Source organism: Lithobates pipiens, unplaced genomic scaffold, assembly GCF_037356315.1.
Source record: "Lithobates pipiens isolate NorthernLeopardFrog02 unplaced genomic scaffold, aLitPip1_a1.2 Scaffold_19, whole genome shotgun sequence".
Classification (NCBI taxonomy): Eukaryota; Metazoa; Chordata; class Amphibia; order Anura; family Ranidae; genus Lithobates; species Lithobates pipiens.
The window spans coordinates 410292845-410304875 of NW_027507764.1; the positions used below are offsets into that span (position 1 = coordinate 410292845).

Genomic DNA, 12031 nt, shown 5'->3' on the forward strand with positions numbered 1-12031 from the left:
AGCCCCCTACCTGATGGTGTGGTCCCCTACTCATCACCTTTAATCCCATGCTGCTGACTCTCACCCCAAACCCCACATCCAATGCTGCTGCCCCCCCAAACTTCTGCTCATACTGGCTCACCCCCCCCGCCCTGGCCACAACACCTCCTTCAGAACCCCCTCCTGCTGTATCTATTACTCCTTGACACCCACTACACACCCCAGTTCATGCCACCCCCATCTCCCCTTCATGCTGGTCGCAGTACCTCTCTGATGCCCATCTCCCACCCCCAAGTCACTTCACACTCCCGGGTCACAACAGCTTTCTGTAATCTATCACCCCTGCCTTCTCAGACATATCACCTACCTCTCTTTCTCCTTGCCTTCCATTTCACATCCCCCAGGCATTTTACCACACCCCCCTGGTAACAGGGCCTCCTTCTACAGCACCCCACCATCTTAAACTCACCCCTCATCCCACATTGCTGTCCTTCATTCTTCAGCTCCCATATAATGCTGCTGTCTTGTCCATCCTTGAACAGGCACTTCTTTTCAAGTCTTTATCAATTATGTTCAGGACTTCATGAAAGGAGCCAGTTGTTTACAAAGCTCAATGACTCATCAAGTGAGACCTGCCGAATTTGGAATTAAATAATTTGAAACATTAGTCAGACAAATTGTGCCCCAAAGCAAGCACATCTGTTGTGCTGTCTCTTTAGGAAAACCATAGTTCTCTAGGAATCCATGGGCAAGTATTTAAAGCTCAACTATGGTGTAAAATAAAGAAAAAAACAATTGCCTAGCAGTTAGTAAAACAAAATAAGTACACGTTTAGCGTAATAACCACAGTCCTACCCCACCCCCCCCCCCCTCCCCCCACCACCATCAATGTACTGGCAGACTCAATAATCTAACGCAAATTCAACAATGTTCCTCTTCCAGGGCTGAATAATGCCCAACATCATTTAACCAACTTCTTATGAGTATAGGGTATCAGGGACATCCCCTGTGGGCGTGCCATCATGACACCCTAGGCTCACAGGAGAATTCTGCAGAGAACTGCACTCAGGACTGCCCACTGCTGGAGAAAAAGAGAAGGAAGTGGACACATGATCAATTGGAAATAGAAGATATCACATATGTACATTTTACACTATACATCCTATTTACCTTACTGAAAATAAAAATCTTTTTAAAAATTGTATTATTTAAGTCTTGATATAATACCATAGATATGAAAGCAATTCACCTCCCCTTTAACAAGAAAAAGTGTAACATGTTAAGTGCAGAATCTCATAACCAGTTGCGGCTGGTGTGCCATTTTTTTAAGGGGGGGTGGCAAACAAACCATCCCAACGTACCCATCAAGGTCGCGGGCGGCTTACCAGTTTCTCCTCCCGACCAATCTGGCTGCTTCTTCCCCTGGCCAATCTGGTCTTAAGACTCGCTTCCTGATTGGCCGGGGGGAGAAGCAGGAAGACAATAGCGAATGTTGATATGCCAATATTGCAAGTGGGTGGGCTCGGGGTGCAGAGACCAACCGTTTTGAAGCCAATTAGAGCCTCAAGCTCTAATCATGTGCTTCTAAAAAAAAACCTTCATATAAATCAATTTGTCCAGTGCCCCGCAGGGGCAGGCGCATGAAGATTAGGGGGGCAGTGCCCCTGCATCCCTTATGCAGCAGAAGCCACTGTTCATAACAATGTAATCTGCAATTAAACAATCTGTCTACAGAAGGCTAAAATCTTTTTGGCTGCAAAATATACAGTAAGCATATTTTACATGTTCTTATTGCTTCAGTTAAATTACAATAAGAGGCCAGGCAACACTGCCTAAATGTCATACATTTTTCATTGCTGAATTTTTGTACTGTACCAAGCCACTGTGCCCCTAAAATGCTATCAAATAATAGCCTTGTTTTCTAGAAGCACCATCTAAGTTGCGTTTTCAAATGCGGGCAATATATTCTTTCCTAAGATAATTGTAGGCTGAATGTGTGTTCAACCTGATTCCACCTTTGGGCATGATGATGTCACTTTCACCGCATCAAATGCAGACTAGAATAGTGCAATCACTGAACAGCAAATTATATCACCTGTGATGTATTTCAGTTATCTTGCAAACCTGGCTTGTTAGTGGGCCCTGAGGACAGGGTTGATGACCACTGCTCTAAATGATCATTTAAAAAAACACAGTGCAAATTAACCATTGTGTGACTGGAGCCACCTGTTACTCTATTTGAGCCCACCGGCCACGCAAACACAGCCACAGGTCCTAATTTCACAGGAGTGGATGAGTTGTCCTGAATGCACACTGTCTGTGTTCGGGGGCCATACACTTGAACCCACATACCTGCCAATTTAGAACTGTGTTTGTACAGCTGCTGCATCCCCATAGCATAGGCTGCCTGCACACAGCTCCAGCCACACACAAAAAACATTGATTCACACTGTACCTCACTCCTCACTCATCTTTTAGATTTAGCAGGGATTTTGTAAGTTGTGTTTTTGTCCTCTAATAATGAGTTTAGTGTATCTTCAGTGAAACTATCATTTTTATATTGGGGGGGGGGGGGGGGGGGCAGGGAGTCTGTCAGGTCGGTTTACGTGGGGCTCTTTGATTTTAGACTGCAGCCCTGTCTTCCCCTATTTGGCTGGATAATAGATACCTCTCTCATTAGACAAGGGATATCTAATATATTAAGAATTATGATGTCACCACCAGATCTTGTCTTTTGATGAGCTGGGAACATGATCTTAACCTCCCTGGCGGTATGATTATTTCTGATTTTAGGTGCTGAAAGCGGTACAATTATTTTGCATGGAAATGTGCCGTTTTATATTGTAGGCCTGCAATTCGTAGGAATAACTCTCTTAAATCTGTTCAAACAAGAGTCTAGCAGACATCCCGGGTTTGATAAAGTTTATAATATAATAAATAATGATAATAAATAATAATAAAAAATATTCAATAATGTAATCAAATCCAAAAACACTGAAATTTGCTCATTTGCAGAATTGTTGCTGTCATTAGATTTAGTGTTTGATGACGAATTTCCCCACAAATCGCTATCGCTCAATTCTGCAAGTGATTCTAGTTTATTGTCGCTGTTTTCTAGTTGGTCTAAAATCACTTTTGACATAAAGGGACACTTTCTGGTTGCTATGGACAATCTCCAAATTCCAGGCAGAACAAAACAGTATTTATAATATAAAAGTGCATGCAGGGCACTGGACAGACCACTAGGGACAAAGGGGGTGTGTATTTTTTTTTATACAGTACTGTAATCTGTAAGATTACAGTACTGTATGTGTATTTTTACTTTTTTGAATTTGGCGCCGATCTCCGCTCCCGTGCGTCGTAACATTGCAGGAAACGGAGGTTGGTGGCACTTGGGCACTGTGTGAATTGAGCGGAGGACGGCTCGCACACACAGCGGGGGGACATCGCTGGATCCAGGGGACAAGGTAAGTAACTCTCCCTGTATCCAGCGATGCAATCCCGAGTCTGGCTCGGGGTTACCGCTCGTGGTACTGAAATTGCAACCCGAGCCAGACTCTGGATTAACACTAGGGAGGTTAACCTACCCCTTTCAGACGTGTTAAAAAGTAAGGTTATAGATTGATGTGAACTCCACCTCAATGCATATGAGGATAAAAGAAATGATTTAGAAAATTTTTAACCAAATGGAATTATGTTCCATCAAAATTACATAAGATCAACCCATATGTATCACCCTTCTGTTGGAGTAGGGGGGTGAAGGAACACATGCACATATAGTGTGGCATTGCCCTTCGATTCAGACATACTGGAAAAAAGAATTATAAAAAACGTAATTAAGAAGATTAGTAATTTTGAAGTGAGGCAAGATGTTTTTTTCCATGCCATAGGTGAACCAAAGAAAAAATATAGAGCATCTATTATTCCATCTATTGTTCTGCTGAGGAAGACCATTCAGCCTTTGATGTTGCGCAGCCACGGTGGTAAGCGAGCAGACGCTCTCAATTCATGTAACAAGCAAATTTTGTTTTTATATCTGTAAGTGTCCTATATCTATTTGTAACAAGCAAATTTTGTTTTTATATCTAGTAAGCGGGGTTTTAAATAAAAGTTTTATAGCAGAGAGCACTATGTCGGCTGTGTTTTGATTACATGAGTCCCTTGAAGTGGAGGAACAGCTGAATAATCTCAGAGATCAACTCCCTATCTGTGAGGGATTCATTGGGTGGAGTGGAGATCGTAAAAGGGAGAAATTGAACAGCTGAGTCCTAAGAGAAAGAAAAAGACGTTTGGGGAGTGAAAATAAAGAGTTCATTTGAGTCTTCCTGACTCATCCTTGAGGTGAGCAGATTAAATAGCTGGTGGTGGTTTGCGCAAACAATAAGAATTACTGAGAAGCACGGTGATATGATAATAACACTTGAGTACTACTATCAAGATTGATCATGATTTATGGGACATTTATTATGAATTTTTTATGAATTTGAATTTTATTGCATGTATACATAGCACTAAGTATAGCACTGAATTATCACTGTAGTAGGTAGCGCTGCACTGTGTTTGTGTATGTGTGTCTTTTGGTACACATACACACACACACATATATATATATATATATATATATATATATATATATATATATATATATATACAAATCCATACCCGTTGAATGCAGCAAAAATACTAATCTAGAAATACTGGAAATAAAAAAAAACACAGACGATGAAAGAGTGGTTTAGGGAAGTGGATAATACTAGACTAATGGAAGAATTAATATATCTGCAAAATGACTCATGGCCAAGATTTCACAAAATATGGAGAAGTTGGCTTGAATTCAAACAATCCTAAGTTTATATAAGTTGTATGGGTAAAATGAATGCTCTTCAGGAGGTGGGGGTGGATGAAACAGCAGAAAATTCATAAATATGGTATGGGGAAGATGAAGATTCAATGGGCCGAGCCTTGCCCGACTGTGTCCTCTCTCCCTATGCTCGTTTTCCTCTTTGCCTCCCCTCCTACACCCCCCCCCCTTCTTTTTTTTCTTTTTTTAACCACTTCAGCTCCGGACCAATAAACACCTTAAGGACCAGAGGTCTTTTTGCAATTTCGCACTGCGCTGCTTTAACTGGTAATTGCGCGGTCATGCAATATTGCACCCAAACGAAATTTGCGTCCTTTTCTTCCCACAAATAGAGCTTTCTTTTGATGGTATTTGATTGCCTCTGCGATTTTTTTTTTTTGCGATATAAATGGAAAAAGAGCGAAAATTTTGAAAAAAAAAGATATTTTCTTCTTTTTGTTATAAGAAAAATCGAATAAACTAAATTTTAGTCATACATTGAGGGCAAAATTTATTCAGCCACATGTCTTTAGTAAAAAAAATGTCAATAAGCGTATATTTTTTGGTTTGCGCAAAAGTTATAGCGTCTACAAACTAGAGTACATTTTCTGGAATTTACACAGCTTTTAATTTATGACTGCCGATCTCATTTCTTGAGGTGCTAAAATGGCAGGGCAGTACAAATCCCCCCCAAATGACCCCATTTTGGAAAGTAGACACCCCAAGGAAATTGCTGATGGGTATGTTGAGCCCATTGAATATTTATTTTTTTTGTCCTAAGGGATTGAATAATGACAAAAAAAAAAAAAAAACATTTTTTTTACAAAAAGTTGTCACTAAATGATATATTGCTCACACATGCCATGGTTATATGTGGAATTGCACCCCAAAATATATTCCGCTACTTCTCCCGAGTATGGGGATACCACATGTGTGGGACTTTTTGGGAGTCTAGTCGCGCACGGCACCCCGAAAACCAATCACCACCTTCAGGATTTCAAAGGGTGCAAATTTTTGATTTAACTCCTCACTACCTATCACAGTTTCGAAGGCCATAAAATGCCAAAATAGCACAAAACCCCCCAAAATGACCCCATTTTGGAAAGTAGACACCCCAAGCTATTTACTGAGAGGCATGTTGAGTCCATGGAATATTTTATATTTTGCCACAAGTTGCGGGAATATTACAAACTTTTTTTTTTTTGCACCAAGTTGTCACTAAATGATATATTGCTCACACATGCTATGGGCATATGTGAAATGACACCCCAAAATACATTCTGCTGCTTCTCCCGAGTACGGGGATACCACATGTGTGGGACTTTTTGGGAGTCTAGTCGCGCACGGCACCCCAAAAACCAATCACCACCTTCAGGATTTCTAAGGGTGCAAATTTTTGATTTAACTCCTCACTACCTATCACAGTTTCGAAGGCCATAAAATGCCAAAATAGCACAAAACCCCCCCAAATGACCCCATTTTGGAAAGTAGACACCCCAAGCTATTTACTGAGAGGCATGTTGAGTCCATGGAATATTTTATATTTTGCCAAAAGTTGCGGGAATATTACAAACTTTTTTTTTTTTTGCACAAAGTTGTCACTAAATGATATATTGCTCACACATGCTATGGGCAGAAGTCAAATTACACCCCAAAATAAATTCTGCTGCTTCTCCCGAGTACGGGGATACCACATGTGGGGGACTTTTTGGGAGCCTAGCCACGTACGGGACCCCGAAAACCAAGCACTGCCTTCCGGATTTGAATATAAAATGCTATAAAAAACAAACTAACCAGAGTCACCCGTAACACTTATACGGTGATCAGTGGTGAAAGGGTTAACTAGGGGCAATCAGGGGGTTCAAATTTTTATTAGGTAGTATATGGGGGTCCCTGGCGCTATATAAAAACCTGACGGGGAACCTAAATAACTAACTGGCTAACCAGCGTCACCAGTGACACTTATACTGTGATCGCTGGTGAAAGGGGGTGAAAGGGTTAACTAGCAGCAATCAGGGGGTTAAAACCATTATTGGGTAGTATATCGGGGTACCTAGCGATATAAAAACCTGGCGGTGAACCTAAAAAAATAACTAGCTACCTAGCGACACATGCAGCGATCAGAAAAACGATCGCTTAGTGACACTGGCAAAAGGGGGTGAAAGGGTTAACTAGCGGCAATCAGGGGGTTAAAAACATTATTGGGTAGTATATCGGGGTACCTAGCGATATAAAAACCTGGCGGTGAACCTAAAAAAATAACTAGCTACCTAGCGACACATGCAGCGATCAGAAAAATGTTTGCTTAGTGACACTGGCAAAAGGGGGTGAAAGGGTTAACTCTAGGGGCAATCAGGGGGTTAAATCTTTATTGGGGGGTGATAGGGGGCTACCCTGGACCTAACACTAACTGTCCTGACAGTTTTTACTGTCACAACTGACACTGAATGCATTGATCAGTAAAGAAATGATCAATGCAATCAGTGACACTGTGACTGGGGGGGGAGGGGGGGGCGGGGGGGATCGGGGGGCGATCGGGGGGGGATCGGGGGGGGGGTTTGTGTGCCTGTGTGTACCTACATGTCAGTGTAGTGTTGGTGCACACTTACTTTTAGTCTTCTCCTCGTAGTCCGGTCAAAAAGACCGCCCCGAGGAGAATGACATCACTTCCTCCTTCCTGTGTAAACAATACACAGGGGAGGAAGCTTCTCATTGGCCAGGAGCGATCCAGAGGGGGTGGCCGAAAACCAACGGCCATCCCCTCATCACGGAGCGCTCCTGGACCGAATCGGACCGCCGTAAACAGCGGGAGGGGGTCCGATCGGACCCCCCACCCGCTGGAAGGCAATCACGTAGATGTACGTGATTGTGCCTGCCTGTGCCATTGTGCTGACGTACAATGGCAATACGGCGGTCCTGAAGTGGTTAAAGAAAAAAAAAGGAAAAAAGAAAGATGCCTCTACAGTCATGATCAATCCAACTCAGTCTAGTCTACTGAAAAATTTTACAGCACAAGTCAGCTTATTGGATGTTTGGACACCTGGAAATTTCCGAGATAGCTTTAGCAATCCACTGATGATTGACACCTAAAACCAAGGCCTGAAACCGGCTTCACATTACAAGTGTGGGCTCATAAAGAACACAAAGCTAGTCAGCCTGAGAATCATTCAGTATCGTGACATACATGTTTGTTTACTTAGAGTAATTAAGAGCAATTTACAGAAAACATGTAAACATTTGAGGAATGTTAATTATTTTTTCAAGATTATCAAGATTAGTAACTGTACAACATCAGGCCTCTTGCACACTGGACGTTATAATAAAGGTTATAAAGACGCCAGTAGCTTCGCAGGGAGTTTTTCAGCGTTTTTGTAATACTGTTTTTTTTTGCGTTTTTCAGATTTTTTTTAGTCTTAGCGTTTTTAAGCATTTTTTTTTTTGCAATTTATCAGCTTTTTTAGGCGTTTTTGATGTTAGAGCATTTTTACAGCTGAAAAACTCCTCTCGGAACCCACTAGTATTGGGGTTTTTTTACAGCCAAAAACGCCCCAGCCAAAAACAGTTGATAACAGCCTATGGGGTTTATTTACTAAAGCTGAAGAGAGAAAAATCAAGCTTGCTTCTGCATACAAACCAATCAGCTTCCATGTTTTATTGCCAAAGCTTAAGGCTCCATGCACACTGAAGCTCAAAAAAGCTTTTTATGGACGCCAGATTGCTGGCAAAAAACGCTGGTTGAAAAACATGCTTTTAACAGCGTTTTGTACTAGCGTTTATGAGCGTTTATTAGCGTTTATGGGCGTTTTCAATAAAAATACACAGAGGACACTCCAAAAATCCCACAGTGCATTCCAAACTCCCACAATGCATTGAATGCAGAATACTAATTAATGCGCGTTTATGAGCCTTTATGAGCGTTTGTTGTTTTTTGGAGGTGAAAAACGTCCCTTTGAACACAAATTTCTAGCGTTCAGAAAAAAGGCCATAAACTCCACTGCTCATTAAAGCTAAAAAACTTCCATGTGTGCATGGACACATAGGCTAACATAGAGTGGAGTTTACGGGCTTTTAAAAAAAACACCCAAACTCCAATAAACTGCAGTTTATGAGCTCCAGTGTGCATGGAGCCTAAATGAACACACTGAAGTTAGAAGCTGATTGGCTACCATGGACAGCTGCACCAGATTCTGAGTGCTCCAGTTTTAGTAAATCTACCCCTATGCGTGCATGGACACATAGGATAACATGCTGGAGTGTTTATAGACTGTAGAAAAAAAAAGTCTGAAGCCAAAACAGCAGCTGTAAAAACATCCAAAAATGTCCAGTGTGCATGAGGCCTAAAAGTATCATGTAATTGGACACAGGTATTTAATATAAGCAAGTATATTGCTGGAATGGCATATTTATACCTAGCATTCCCACACTGCAAACTTGTGAAAGTCTTTAAGGCTAGGTTCACATCTATGTGGGTGTGGGAGCGCGTACATTGTGCACTATCCTGTACCCACAGCAAAAACACAACACTGTTAACCACTTTCTGTCCATATAACTTACATAACTGGCTAGGCACACAGTAAACCCTTTGATCGCCCTGATGTTTAACCCCTTCCCAGCCAGGGTCATTAGTACAGTGCCAGTGCAACTCCACTTTGCACTACAACTAATAACTTTTGCACAAACCAATCAATATAAACTTATGGGGATTTTTTTTAACCAAAAAATATGTAGCACATATTGGCCTAAATTTATGAAGAAATTAGATTTTTTTTCTATTTTTTTAATTGGATATAGCAAAAAATAAAAAATTATTGCTTTTTTTAAAATGGTTGGTCTTTTTTGTTTATAGTGCAAAAAATAAAGACCACAGAGGTGATCAAAGAAAGCTCTATTTGTGGGGGGAAAAAAGGCCAATTTTATTTGGGTACAGCATTGTATGATCGTGCAATTGTCAGTTAAAGTAACACAATGCGGTTTTGCAAAAAGCGGCCTGGTCAGGAAGGGGGAAATTCTTCCGGAGGTCAAGACTCTGGTCCGGCCGCACCTGGAGTATGCTGTCCAGTTCTGGGCACAAGTCCTCAGGAAGGATGTACTGGAAATGGAGCGAGTACAAAGAAGGGCAACAAAGCTAATAAAGGGTCTGGAGGATATTAGTTATGAGGAAAGGTTGCGAGCACTGAAATTCTCTCTGGAGAAGAGGCGCTTGAGAGGGGATATGATTTCAATTTACAAATACCGTACTGGTGACCCCACAATAGGGATAAAACTTTTTCACAAGAGGGTGTTTAACAAGACACGTGGCCACTCATTAAAATTAGAAGAAAAGAGGTTTAACCTTAAACTACGTAGAGTGTTCTTTACTGTAAGAGCAGGAAGGATGTGGAATTCCCTTTCACAGGTAGTGGTCTCAGCGGGGAGCAATAATAGTTTAAAAAAACGATTCAAAGACTATTAGATAAACACCTGTACGACTGCAACATACAGGGATATACAATGTAATACTGACATATAATCACACACATAGGTTGGACTTGATTGACTTGTGTCTTTTTTTAACCTCACCTACTATGTAACTATATTACAAGGCCATTAATCACCTCAAGACCTGACACATTCACCCCCCTCCCACTCAGTCCGTTTTCCAGTTTTCAGTGCTGTCTCCCTTTGAATGACAATGACTCAGTTAAAGGAGTTTGTAAAGGCAGAAAGTTTTCTATCCTGATGCATTCTATGCATTAAGATAAAAAAAAAACCTTCTGTGTGTAGCAGCACCCCCTAATTACTTACCTGAGCCCCATCTCTCCTCAGCGATGTCCACGAGTGTATTAGCCATTCCGGACTCTCCTCCTGATTGGCTGAGACACAGCAGCAGCACCATTGGCTGTCAGTTAAAGTCAGTTAGCCAATCAGGGAAAATAGGGGGCGGGGCAGGGCTCTGTGTCTAAATGGACATACGAAGCTATGACTCGGCACAGATGCCCCCATAGCAAGCTCCTTCCTATGGGGGCACTTGACAGGGGGGAGGGGCCAGGAGCAGCGAAGAGGGACCTGAGAAAAAGAGGATCTAGGCTGCTCTGTGCAAACCCACTGCACAGAACAGGTATGTATAACATGTTTGTTATTTTTTCCTTTTTTTTAAACAAGACTTTATAATCACTTTAAGCAATATTTTTATCTTTTTTTTTATTTTTTTAAGACAGATAGAGCTTTCTGTTTGTGGTACTTAATCACAACCGGGTTTCTTATTTTTTGCTACATAAGATAAAAAAAAACCTTCTGTGTGTAGCAGCACCCCCTAATTACTTACCTGAGCCCCATCTCTCCTCAGCGATGTCCACGAGTGTATTAGCCATCCCGGACTCTCCTCCTGATTGGCTGAGACACAGCAGCAGCACCATTGGCTGTCAGTTAAAGTCAGTTAGCCAATCAGGGAAAATAGGGGGTGGGGCAGGGCTCTGTGTCTAAATGGACATACGAAGCTATGACTCGGCACAGATGCCCCCATAGCAAGCTCCTTCCTATGGGGGCACTTGACAGGGGGGGGGGGGGCCAGGAGCAGCGAAGAGGGACCTGAGAAAAAGAGGATCTAGGCTGCTCTGTGCAAACCCACTGCACAGAACAGGTATGTATAACATGTTTGTTATTTTTTCCTTTTTTTTAAACAAGACTTTATAATCACTTTAAGCAATATTTTTATCTTTTTTTTTATTTTTTTAAGACAGATAGAGCTTTCTGTTTGTGGTACTTAATCACAACCGGGTTTCTTATTTTTTGCTACATAAGATAAAAAAATAGACAACATTTTGTAAACAAACACATTTTGTAAACAAATACAAGTTGGCATACTTATAATTACACTCCAAAACACATTCTTCTCCTCTTGAGTATGGGGATGTCACATGTGTGAGACTTTTTTTACAGCCTAGATGCATAGAGGGGCCCAAAATCTAAGGAGGACCTTTGGGCTTTCAAGGACCATAAATTATGCATATAATTTCCAGACTACCTATCACATTTTTGGAGGCCCAGGAGCACCAGGATAGTGGAAACTCCCACATTTTGTAAAGCAAATGCTTCAGGGTATTTTCTGAGAGGTTTAGTGAGTCTTTTGAAAATGACATTTTTGCTACAAGTTTTTGGAAAATGCAAAGAATTAAAATGAAAATTTTTTTTTTTTTACACAAAGTTCTCAATTAATAGGACATTTCCAACCCA

At 41.3% G+C, this 12031-nt stretch overlaps 1 protein-coding gene across 5 annotated transcripts in view; it reads right to left on the reverse strand.

The window, feature by feature from the left end:
* The window catches only part of ARHGAP28 (Rho GTPase activating protein 28), a 215097-nt gene that overhangs the window by 73476 nt on the left and 129590 nt on the right, over positions 1-12031 (reverse strand). The window contains exon 1 of one of the 5 annotated variants that reach the window (XM_077492483.1): positions 449-470. The exons of the other annotated variants lie outside the window; for them this stretch is intronic. Within the exon in view, the coding sequence (XP_077348609.1) occupies positions 449-462 (14 nt within the window). The 5' untranslated portion in view covers positions 463-470. Of the gene's footprint in view, positions 1-448; positions 471-12031 lie in introns of those variants that run through there. 5 annotated transcript variants of the gene reach the window in all.